Here is a 12658-nt window from a genome sequence, read left to right on the forward strand (position 1 = left end):
CTCAATCCCAGGACCCTGGGATCATGACCTGAGCCGAAGGCAGAGGCTTTAACCCACTTAGCCACCCAGGTACCCCAAGAATAAAAATTTTCTAAATACAAAACTATATAATGTAGAAAGTGTAAGGTCCCACCCCCTATTCTTCTCTATAATTCCATTCCAAGAATTGCCAGTGTTTAGTATTTGTATATTTTTCTTTTTTTTTTTTTCAAGATTTTATTTATTTATTTGACAGATAGAGATCACAAAGTAGGCAGAGAGGCAGGCAGAGAGAGGGGAGGAAGCAGTCTCCCTGCTGAGCAGAGAGCCCGATGTGGGGCTCGATCCCAGAACCCTGGGATCATGACCTGAGCCGAAGGCAGAGGCTTTAACCCCCTGAGCCACCCAGGCGCCCCAGTATTTGTATATTTTTCTAGACTTTTGTATACCAATATGAATATCTTTTTTTATAATCGGTATTGTGTTAAATATAGTTCTTTCCTTGTTATATTGATCTTCCTCAACTTTTTAAATTGCTGCATGTTATTCTGTATGAATCTACCCATATTTAATGAATTGATAATATTTTTGGTATTTCTCGATACTGTAATAAATGTGACTGTTCTAGTATTTATACCTTTGCCTGCTTTTCTGGTTATTTCCTTAGTATAACTAGCAAAAATTATATTCGTTTTTAAAAGAAACATGTCAGATCTTGACACATATTACCCCTAAAAAAGATGACTTTTTCCTTTAGATCCAACAAAGGATATATTCAGTCTTTGCCAAACTGCTAAATAAAAAGTGTCTGATTATTTTAATTTGCATTTTCGAAGAGTACCAAGGTTAGACATACTTTAATATTGAGTATTCCTTACATGTCTCATAAATTATTCTCATGTTATTCTTGATTTATGAGATCATTTTATATATTAAAGATAATAAAACTTTTTCATATATATATGGAAAATAGTTTCACTCAGTTTCCTAGTTAACTTTAATGTTATTCATGATATATTTTGTAAACAGAAACTTTAAGGTTTTCTTTTTTAAAGTTTTTACTTATTTGAGAGAGAAAGAGCACAAGTGAGGGTGGGGGCATGGGGAAAGGGTAGAGAGAGAGGGAGAAGCAGACTCCTGCTGGGCAGGGAGGCTGATGTGGGGCTGGATCCCAGGATCCTGAGATTGTGACCTGAGCTGAAGGCAGACACTTAACCAACTGAGCCACCTAGGTGCCCTTAAGTTTTTATATAACAAAACCTGTCAGTCTTTTCTTCTGGGGTTTCTTGGTTTTTTTCCAAACTTGGAAATATTTTGCCTACCACAAGACCATAAAAGTTTTTCTTTTATCTTTATTTACATGTATTATATTTATGCATCTTTTTGTCACTGTTTAAAATGCCATTATTATTTTATATTAAATTCCCAGATATATATATATAGGTCTGTTTTCCACTTATTTTGTTTCATTGTTCTATTTGACTATATTTGGTGATGTGCCAGCACTGTTATTTTATGAGCCCTAGCTTTTAGTACGTTTCTTTATCTGGTAGGGAAGATATCCTCCTACACAGAGTAACTGGCTATATTATTCATTCTGAGCTCCTTTGGTACAAACAGCAATATCAGTGGAGTATGAGACTACCCATGGTGATCCTCCAGTGTACCCTCTTCCGTCTTTGGTTGGTGTGATTTGCTCTGAGCTGAGTGGTTTTCTGAGATTCTCGTGGAAGAAATTCATATAGTTATTCCTGAAGGAGCCACTCCTTTTCCCATGCAGAGTGATATACTGTTTACCTGTGTTTGGTTTCCCTTTAATCCAGTCTCATCTTCTGATCCATAGTGGTGTATTTCCTTTTTTTCTCATTGCTGCTTCAGATTAAAAAAAAACACAACAAAAAACAAAACTAATTTCAAAAAACAGCAACAGCTAATTTCTTTGGATTCTTTTTAGGAAGTCGGAAGGGAAGAAAAGTTAAAATATGAGCTCACTTCCCCATCCTTTTTTAAAAAAAAAATCTGAAAACCTAATTTATACAGGGTAACTCCATTTTATAAAACACACACACACACACACACACACACACACACACGCACACACACAGTAAAGGATCAGAAGGAAATCTACAACTATGTTATGAATAATTATCTCTGGGTGATCATTAGCATCTCCTTTATACTACTTTATTTTCCCAAGTTTCTACAGTGAGCAGGTATTAACTTTACTACTTAAAAAATATGGAAAAGGGAATGATGGGATAATAATGTACTTACTAATAAGAAGTCAAATATCTGTTCTAATCCTAGCTACCCAGTAAGCCAAACAGTCTATAATTTGCTGAACTTGGAAAAACAATTTCAAATATCCAGTGAGGATCTTATTCCTGTCTTAAAAACACAAACTCTATTTTTGGATTATAGACTAGTATTAGGAGTTTTAAAAAATGACCTCACACAGAATTGAAAAAGAAGAAAGTATTCTCTCTAAGGGGGTTTAAGTCTGTATATTGTCTCTATGTATCCTTTGTATTCATTCCACCTGAAACTAAGAAATATCAAGTAATATTTTATTCCAGTGTAGTATATGTTTCTTTGAAATTAATAACTTAAAGACTTTGATATTTAAAAGTGGCAGTTAGGAAATTATAATTTACAAAATAATTTTTAATGACATTTTGTAATTTCTGTAAAATCATGGAGTCATTGTCAAAGCAGAGCAATGAACCTGTTGCAAATGACTTATGATTATATTTCATTCTAGGCTCACCTTCTCCTGAGATTCAACTTGCTTTCAAATTCAGAGAGATTCCACAAGAGCAAAAGAGTAAAAATAATATAATGCCGCCTCTTAGTGAGAAAGAAGTCTTACAGGTATATATCATATTGATTAAATACATACTTATTAAAAATTGGAAATGCTATTTTAAAGAGGGCCAAATTACTAAGGATTAATTCTTTTTGTCTATTATTTTCCTTCTTTCTTCTCTTACTCGGTTTTTACCCTTTCTTAGCTAGTCATTCTGTTTCTTCGTTGCAACTTTGGTGAAAAGCAGTTGTTTTAGAAGGAAGTATTTAAAATATTTCATTTTTTCCTCTCTTTTCTCTCTTTCAGGTAGAAATGTGGAAGTGAGAGGAAGCAGAAGGTTAAAATAGAATATAATAATTATGATTTTCATCTAGAGATCACTTTAAATTTGTGAGGAAGATGTTAGTCTGCGTGGTATAATTTGAGATACGGGCTACTGAAAGGCCCTTCTGTTATCTAATGTGTGTGTGAGTGCATGTGTATATATATACACTTACTTACACAAATTTTTATTTGTTTCTTTTTAATGTAGTCACCCTGGGGAGAGATAAGGGGTGATTTAGTTAGCACCTGCGGCATAAGTAAGTCAGCTAACCAGAGATACCTACAAAGTCTTAAGGAAGGAAGGGACCATCGATACATTTTTTTTCCCTCTGAGGATAAAATAAAAATCCTAACATTTTTATTGATTGTTTTGAAATGAATGAAATATTCACACACATGGATTTTTATGAATGAAGATAGTTAATTTTACACAGATTGAAGACTTCAGGGAAAAATTGTGTTGTTTCCTTTTTAGAATAAGACAACTCAAGCTTTCTTTTTTATTATACTGAAAACATTTCATCAAAGATGCTGTATTCAGTCGTGAATCTCAAATTTGGGTTTTTTTAATCGAAGAATAATTGCCATACAGTATTGTGTTAGCTTCAGGTGTGTAACATAATGATTTGATATTTACAGACATTATCAAATGGTCACCACAGTAGGTTTAGTTACCAGCAGTCCCCATACAAAGTTGTGACAATATTATTGATTGCATTCTCATATCTAATTTATTTTATAACTGGAAGATTTTACCTCTTACTCCATCTCACCTATTTTGTCCATCTTCCCATCTCCCTTCCTCTCTGACAACCATCAATTCTCTGATTTATCAGCCTATTTCTGTTTTATTTTATTTATTCATTTGGGGTTTTTTAGATTCTACATGTAAGTGGCATCCTATGGTGTTTGTCTTTGTCTGTCTTACTTCACTTAGCGTAATGCCCTCTAAGTCTATCTGTGTTGTTAAAAATTGCAAGATTTCATTTTTTATGACTAAGTAATATTCCTGTGTGTGTGTATGTGTATTTAGGTTACTTCTATATCTTGATTATTGTAAATAATGCTGTATGAACATAGGGGTGATTATGTCTTTTTGAATTCATGTTTAATTTTCTTCAGACAAATACCAAGAGGTAGAATTACTGGATCATATGGTAGTTCTATTTTTAATTTTTTGAGTAACCTCCATGCTATTTTCTACTGTGGCTGCACCAGTTCACATTCCCACCGACGGTGCATGACAGTTCTCTTTTCTCCATATCCTTACCAACATTTGTTGTTTCTTGTCTTTTCGGTTTTAGCCGTCCTGACAGGTGTGAAGAGATATCTCTTGTGATTTTGATTTGCATTTCCCTGATGGTTAGTGATGTGTATCTTTTCATGTGTCTGTTGGTCACCTGTTTGTCTTCTTTAAAGAAATGTCTGTTTGGGTCCTCTGCCCACCTTTTAATTAAAAAACTGTTTAGGTTTTTTGTTGTTGTTTTTTGCTGTTGAATTGTATGAGTTCTTTATCTATTCTGGATGTTAACCTCTTATCAAAATATTATTTGCAAATATCCTTTCTCATTCATTAGGTTGCCTTTCTTTATTCTAATGGTTTCCTTCACTGTATAAAAGTTGCTTATTTTTATTTTGTTTTTATTTATTTATTTTTTAGAGAGAGACAGTTAATGGGGGGAGAAGAGGGAGAGGGAAAGAGAGAATCCTAGACAGGCTTTATACTGAGTGAGGAGCCTGAAATGGGGCTCAATCCCACAATCCTGAGGCCATAATCTGACCTGAAACCCAGAGACAGGTGCTTAGCCATCTTAGCTACCCCATTGCTCTGTGATTTCAGTTTTTTAAATCAAGAGTTGTGGGGCACCTGGGTGGCTCAGTGGGTTAAAGCCTCTGCCTTCAGCTCAGGTCATGATCTCAGGGTCCTGGGATCGAGCCCCGCGTCGGGCTCTCTGCTCAGCAGGGAGCCTGCTTCCTCCTCTCTCTCTGCCTGCCTGTGATGCCTGCTTGTGATCTCTGTCTGTCAAGTAAATAAAAAAAAAAAAATCTTTAAATCAAGAGTTGTTTTGTGGCCTAATAATGTGATCTATCCTGGAGAATATTTTATGTGCCCTTGAGAAGAATATGTTTTCTGTTTTTGGATGGAATATTTTGTATTTATCTGTTACGTCCATCTGTTCTAAGCCATTGTTAGTGTCATTCAAAGCCATTGTTTCCTTGTTGATTTCTTTCTGGAAGATGTATCCATTGATACAGGTGGGGTGTTAAAGCCCCCTAGTTTTATTATATACTGTCAATTTGAGAGAAAGGTATTTTAAACAAATGTTATCAGTAACTGATCAATAAATAAAACAATACCAGGAGTGTTTATTCTGCTATACTGAACGTGAGGATAGTTTGTGTGAGATATCTGTTGCCTCCTGGCAACCCAGGATTGGTTAGGCTGATTTGACTGTATAGACTTCTTCCACGCCACTCCAGTGATACACTATTCAGTTGAAGAGAATGATTTCAGATATTTTTGGTTGAGGATATATAAATAGATTTGCCCCTTTTCCAGATCCTCCAAATTAGAACAGTTAGCTTAAACTCTTTTTCACCTCCTACACCCTACCCCCAACAGATGAAATAAAACAAAAACTGTGCAGCTTAAGGGACCATCAAAATATTAGGGGTGGTAAGGGCAGGAAAAAAATGACAGTCACATGAATCAAAAGGATAAACAGCAATTTGGATGCCTTAGGAAAGAGTTGATTGAAATTAACAAATAACCAACTCCAGCCCCCATTGTATTTAGAAGTATTAGCTCTTAAGTATTATTTTTGCCTATGGAGGAGGGGAAAAACATCATCTATCAGGAGCAAACTTCCTTCCTACTTCCTCTCTTATTTTTTGTATTTTCCTTACCTAGGTAGGGTCAAGTCACTGATCTATAGTAAGGGATCTATAGTAAGGGAAATGAACTGGAGTATTACAGGTATTTGAATGAATTATTTTGTGAAGATACAGAAATATCTAGTAAGTATATAAGTATATATGTATATGCTATTTAATTAATCCTTGGGAGCTTCTAGGTTTACTTCTTTTTTTTTTTTAAGATTTTTTTTTTTTTTATTTGACAGACAGATCATAAGTAGGCAGAGAGGCAGGCAGAGAGAGACAGGAGGAGGAGGCAGGCAGAGAGAGACAGGAGGAGGAGGCAGGCTCCCTGATGAGCAGAGAGCCCGATGCGGGACTCCATCCCAGGACCCTGAGATCATGACCTGAGCTGAAGGCAGAGGCTTTAACCACTGAGCCACCCAGGCGCCCCTAGGTTTACTTCTTGAAATTCCTTCTTGTCTCTGGGTCTTGGAGCTTTGTAAGGTCTGCTTGGGAAGTATATATATGTGGAACTAATCTAATAACCTTGAAGTACGTAAAGATGCATTATCAGTAAATAACAGTGAATGTTCATTGGAGAAGATTGATGTTTTCTCAGTACTTTGTGTTTTCCTGTTATTATGGTTTTTCATTGATCGAACAATGCTTGGAAATTCAGACTGAAGGCTTTATTTTCAGAAAACGTTGTTATTGATCATAGAAACATAGAGGGCCCCCAGAGAGAGATCTTTTTCTAAAGATCCACTTAGATGGAAACAAGAAATTAAATGTTTAAAAGTGATGAAAGCCAGTATGCTGCAAAACTTAAAATGGAATCATTTTATCAGTGCATTTTATCTTTTTCTTTTTTTTAAGGGACACAACTTCAGATTTACTGTCATGACTTGAGAATTAGGCAAAAGTCATTTAGTATTTAACATTGTAACACAGAAGTTGTATGATTTTTGGCCCTCAAGGAGAAATATTAGAACTGAGAACCTGACAAAAATGGCTTATCAGAACCATTGTGGATTAATGAACTAGGAATAAAAAGAGGGGCACATCCTTTCTCTTTATTTAATCTCCATAAATTCTTTTATGGAAAGTAATTTAAAAAACTAAACACAAGAGCTAAAATTCTTAGAAGAAAACATTGGGAAAAAGTATCATGACATTGGATTTGGCAATGATTTCCTGGACATGAAAGCCCAGCAACAAAAGATAAAATAAATAAAGCTAGACTCATGAAAATTAAAAACCTTTGTGGATTAAAGGACATTATCAACAGATGAAAAGGCAACTTAAGAAATGGGAGAAAAGGGGCACCTGAGTGGCTCAGTGGGTTAAGCCTCTGCCTTCGGCTCAGGTCATGATCTCAGGGCCCTGGGATTGAGCCCCACATGGGGTTCTCTGCTCAGCAGGGAGCCTAATTCCCCCTCTCTTTCTGCCTGCCTCTCTGCCTACTTGTGATCTCTCTCTGTCAAATAAATAAATAAACAAACTCTTAAAAAAAAAAAAAAGAAATGGGAGAAAATATTTTTAAATTGTTTATCTCATTAGGGATTACTACCCAGAATATATAAAGACTCTTAGAACTCAGCAACAAAAAACAAACTGATTTAAAAATGGACAAAGGGCATGAACAGACATTTCACCAAAGATAGACTAGTGGCCAATAAGCACATGAAAAGATGTTCAGCATCATTAATCATTAGGGAAGTGCACGTCAAAACCACACTGAAATCCCACCTTACACTCATTATGGTAGCTATTATCAAAAAACCCCCCAAAATAACCAGTATTGGTTAGGATGTAGGAAAATTGGAATTCTTTCTTATTGCTGGCACCAACAGATGAGTGGATAAACAAAATGTGTGTTACATACAATGTAATTAGAAAGGGAGGAAATAGTGATACATGCTACAACATGGGTGAACCTTAAAGATCTCATGCTAAGTGAAATAAGTCAGAAACAAAAGGACTAATATCGTATGGTTCCTTTTATGTTAGGTACTTTGAGTAGTCACAGTAGAGACTGAGTAGTAGAAAGAAAGAAGCAGGATAGTTACCATGGATTGAGAGAGGGGTGAATGGTGAGTTAGTGCTTAACAGGTATGGAGTTTTAGTTGGGAAAGATGAAAAAGTACTCTAGATGGATGCTGGTGATGGTTGTACAACAGTATGTGTAAAAATGGTTAAAATTGTGAATTTTATGTTGCATATATTTTACCATAGCAGAGAAGATGCTAAGAAAGAATAATGCAAGAATTTTTTAAATATTAAATTTCTAATTAATGCATTGTATTAGAATTTATCAGTTAAAAGAAAACTACCTTTTTTCCCCCTAGCAACCTCAAGATGAAATGGAACAAAATGAAGCTCTGTTCCCGTAAGTATACTAATTTTGGGCTTTATTATATTGTAGATTTCTTTTTGTAATTTTACGCTTTAAAGTGAGTCTTCATTTTCTTAAGAGTTTTAGAATTATTGTATATTTTTTAATAATTGTCCCTTTAGCAGCCTAAATATGTTATTTTGAAACATTCTAGATAAATTTCATTTCATGAGAAAGTTTGGTTCATATTAAGTTGATTTTCTGTCTACTAATATTATTTAAAAAGAAAATCTATAGCATAGCATGAAGGAATAATTTATAGACCTTATTGAAATTAGGCTTTATAGGACTGTTGTTCTTTAAAAGACTTTATTCTTTCAGCTCTTTTAAAACCATGGTTCTCAAAGTATGGTCTATGGACTCCTTGGGAATCCTTGAGACTTTTTCCAGGCAGTTTTTGAGGTCAGAACTATTTTCATAATAATACTAACATGTTATTTGCCTGTTTCATAGTACTGACATTTGCACATAGATTGCTAAAGAAAATGGTAAGTAAAATTCTGAAGCCTTACTAGGATTAGGGCAGTGGCTGTATTTTTCACTGCCATGAACTAGCTGTTAGAAAGGAAGAAAAAAGCGAGGTTCATTTAATGCATGTGGTGAAGCGGAAAAGTTCTTGTTTAATTAAATTTCTACTTTTGAATATATATCTTTTTGATATGGTTGTGTTGATGGGGGAAGTATGCCTAAGTACTTCTGTGAATACTGAAGTGTGGTAGTCTTGAGAGCACTTGTTTGAGTTGTAAACATTGTAAGAAAATTAGCTCACTTTTTCTTTTAACTTGAAAGAATAATTGACAGACAAAATAGTATTCACACTTGGGTATATGGCAGACATTTTCTTCAAAATCAGTGAAGTAAGCCAGTCACTTCAAGGAAAACAGCTGGTGGTATTTGTTGCCAATGAAAAAATTCAAGCTTCCATCTGAATATTAGTGTAGAAAACTTGTTTCTACCACCTTGACCTTGATGGCTTCCAGTACTTAAAATTTTCCAGTGAAATCAGTGGTAATATTTACAAAGGTGGTCTTTTTGATGTTTAATAGCATTATCAGTATAAGGAAGATTTGCATATAACTCAGTGAAACAGTATTTTCTAAAAGACAAATGCACAATTTACAATCACATACTGGTGAAAGATCCATTCAAAGTGCAAGGTAGACCAATGGGTCATAATGCCACAGAATACAAAAAGTCCATTGGTGTTTCAATTTCTGTATTTCCAGTAAGCTTTAAAGAAGTTATTCCTTTTTAGAGTTTTGATGTGATATTTGCTTTGGTATGATACTATACTTATCCAAAAGGGCTACTAAAATACTCCTTCCAGATGCCTGGGTGGCTCAGTGGGTTAAGCCTCTGCCTTCGACTCAGGTCATGGTCTCAGGGTCCTGGGACCGAGGCCCACATTAGTCTCTCTGCTCAGCAGGGAGCCTGCTTCCCCCCCACCCCCTGCCTGCCTCTCTGCCTACTTGGGATCTCTCTCTCTGTCAAATAAATAAATAAAATCTTTTAAAAAATAAATAAATAAAATAAAATACTCCTTCCTTTTCCATCTGTATATCTGTGTGAGGCCAGATTTTTGTTATATACTTCAAATAAAATAATGCATGGCAAAAGTTTGAATGTATATACCTGGTATATAAAAACTGCTCTTAAAACAGCTAAAATAAGAGGCTTTTTTGTTTGTTTTAAAGGGCGATATCTTGATTGTGTTTGCATATAGTAAATTGGATTGAGGAAAAAAAGTAGTTAACTGATTGCTTTTCTTCAATCAATTTTTAATTATCCCAGGGCAGATGATAAAAATTATAGATTAGGCATGACCCTTATTTCAACCACTTTCCATCAGTATTTCATACATGTTCTTCTACTGTAAAATAGAAAAATGATAAATAATACTTGAGAATTTTCTCATTAGTGACTTGTACTTACATCTAAAACTGTAATGACAAACTTTCAATGTATTTGAGGATTTAGGTAACCAAGATACATAATTCAGAACCAATTTTTTCTCCCCCACTACCCTCATTTGATACACAGTCATCCCAAAGTGACTTTTATACCTAAACTTAAGGTTGCCTTATTTACACTCCTAAATTTCATCCATTAATTTTCAGCTTGTTCCTTCATTTTTGCACACTTGAAATGTAAATGTTAACAAATTTGTAGTAACTGTGAAAGTAATTGAATGATGGAGCAAAAATAATTATGCAACTTTGAAATTCCTTTAATTGAAAAAAAAACCTTGAATTATATGTAAATAAGAAGTAGTGTTTTTTTCTTTTCATTTCAAAACTTTTATTTATTTATTAAATAATTTATTTTTTAGGAATAGAAGAAGTTTTCCAGTGTTCACTGGGTCATTTTCCCAGGCCAAACTTTCAGTGAACCACCAAAGCATTCAAGGTATGTTTTTATGGGTAGAGTCATATAAAGTAAATTTGTCTGTGCCTAAAAATAGAAGGCTTAGTTAGGTATGGTTTTATTTGCATTGACAGCTCTCAGAAGGCCAAATGGGTAGAAGGTTAGAAGAATAGGAAATGCGTGACATTTGGTGTTTTGGGAGCCATTAATGCCATATGATGTTTTTGGCATCTCTGTACTTTTACCATGACACTCAATAAACTTCTAAGTCAGAGGTCTTTAACTGGCTCTTCCTTTATAACTTTGTGGTGTTTCTTGCTGCCATGAGCTGATGTCACTAGATGCCCATAGAATTGGTAGTCTCCTTCCCTTCTGATACTTCATTGCAACTCCCTCTTTCCTTCATTCCTTTCAGAGTGTTTAGAATGAAAGTTCATTTTGTTTTCATCCAGATTTTAGATTAAATCACATGTGAGGAAACTAGTAAATTGTTCACTAGTTTAGCTAACTCTGTTTTAATACAATCCTATTCTCTTCCTCCCAATTCAAACAGTAATTCTAACCAAATTCTAGAATGGTCAAAATAAACAAATTATCGTTAGTAATTGTTGTTTTTGCTTATAAGTTAAAATTCAGCTCCCCTGAGCATTTTCTTCTCATTTGGTACTTTAGAATTGTATTTATTTTGAGAGAGAGAGAGAAGGATCACAAGCAAGTGGGGAGGGGCAGAGGGAGAGGTCAGGAACAGACTCTCTGCCAACCAGCGAGCCCTACATGGGGCTCAATCCCAGGACTCTGGGATCATGACTTGAGCAGAAGGCAGATGCTTAGCCAACTGAGCCACCCAGGTGCCCCTTGAATTATTTTTTATACGTACATACTACTACTACTACATTTTGTCTCTTTCAGGTGTTAAGTAGAAAATGTACAAAATCTAAGACTGAGCCAGTCAGGCCCCCTTCACAATTTTTTTGATTTGTAAAAACTATTTTAAGTAAATTTTGTAGTTAGAAAATGAGAAGTACTTAAATATGTTTATTTTTATATAGTAGTCAGATTAGCATAATATATACCAACTTATCAAATTTAAAAAATACCAACTATTGGCATAAAAGTGATTATTTTGATTATGAGGTGATTAAAAATACAGAAAGAGATGGCTTTGAGGATTTTCTTTACAATTCAGAGGAGGGAAGAGGGTGAAGTCTCTGTTTTTAAACTAACCCCCCAAGGATCTGACATTTAAAAAAAAAAAAGATAGTTGAAGATGTATCTATTACAGTGTTTCATATACTAAATTTTACACAACAAGAGATAAAACCTTAAATAACAAGATATACATAGCAGAACATACAGTCATCATTGCTTGGCACAGAGGGTTCTAATGCAAGAATAAGAAGTTACTTATTCTTAGTAATGTTTTGCTCATAATCCTGTGAGAGTGTGTAATACCATGATGTTAACCCTTCTAGCTTATAATCATCAAATGGCAAAGGTGAAGCAAAACAAAACAAAAACAATAACAATAAAAAGCAGATCTTTGCATGATGTAAAACTCAGCAAGCATATTTATGGGTTTTTTTTTTTTTCCCCTGAAAACCCTGTCTTGCTTATGAGGATGCATGCTAAGGTTCAGCAAATAATTACTTGTCTTATGCTGTAGCTCTTGATACTACCTAATCAAAAGAAACCAAAAGAATGATTCAAATAAATGCTTGAAACACCAGTGAACCCTAAACCCCTACCTAAATATATCAGAGTGCCTGGGCCTTGATGGTGAAGGTAGGAGGCAAGAGGAGTGGTGTAGGAGAACCATCTTTTTTCCCTGCTCCTCCTTCAATTTCACTTGGTATGAATTGCAGAGGGAGCAAGATGAGGAGAGGATAATAAAATGGAAGTCACTTAGGACAACCTATTGATTCCTTTTTGCC

General features: G+C 34.8%; 1 protein-coding gene across 1 annotated transcript in view; it reads left to right on the top strand.

Moving 5' to 3' along the window:
- Window positions 1-12658, top strand: part of ANKRD31 (ankyrin repeat domain 31) — a 152459-nt gene that overhangs the window by 14390 nt on the left and 125411 nt on the right. Inside the window, exons 3-5 of the mRNA XM_032848336.1 lie at window positions 2741-2850; window positions 8317-8357; window positions 10693-10769. Of these exons, the coding sequence (XP_032704227.1) occupies window positions 2741-2850; window positions 8317-8357; window positions 10693-10769 (228 nt within the window). The remainder of the gene's footprint in view (window positions 1-2740; window positions 2851-8316; window positions 8358-10692; window positions 10770-12658) is intronic.

This window comes from Lontra canadensis, unplaced genomic scaffold, assembly GCF_010015895.1.
Source record: "Lontra canadensis isolate GAN:19392208 unplaced genomic scaffold, GSC_riverotter_1.0 scaffold4, whole genome shotgun sequence".
Lineage (NCBI taxonomy): Eukaryota > Metazoa > Chordata > Mammalia > Carnivora > Mustelidae > Lontra > Lontra canadensis.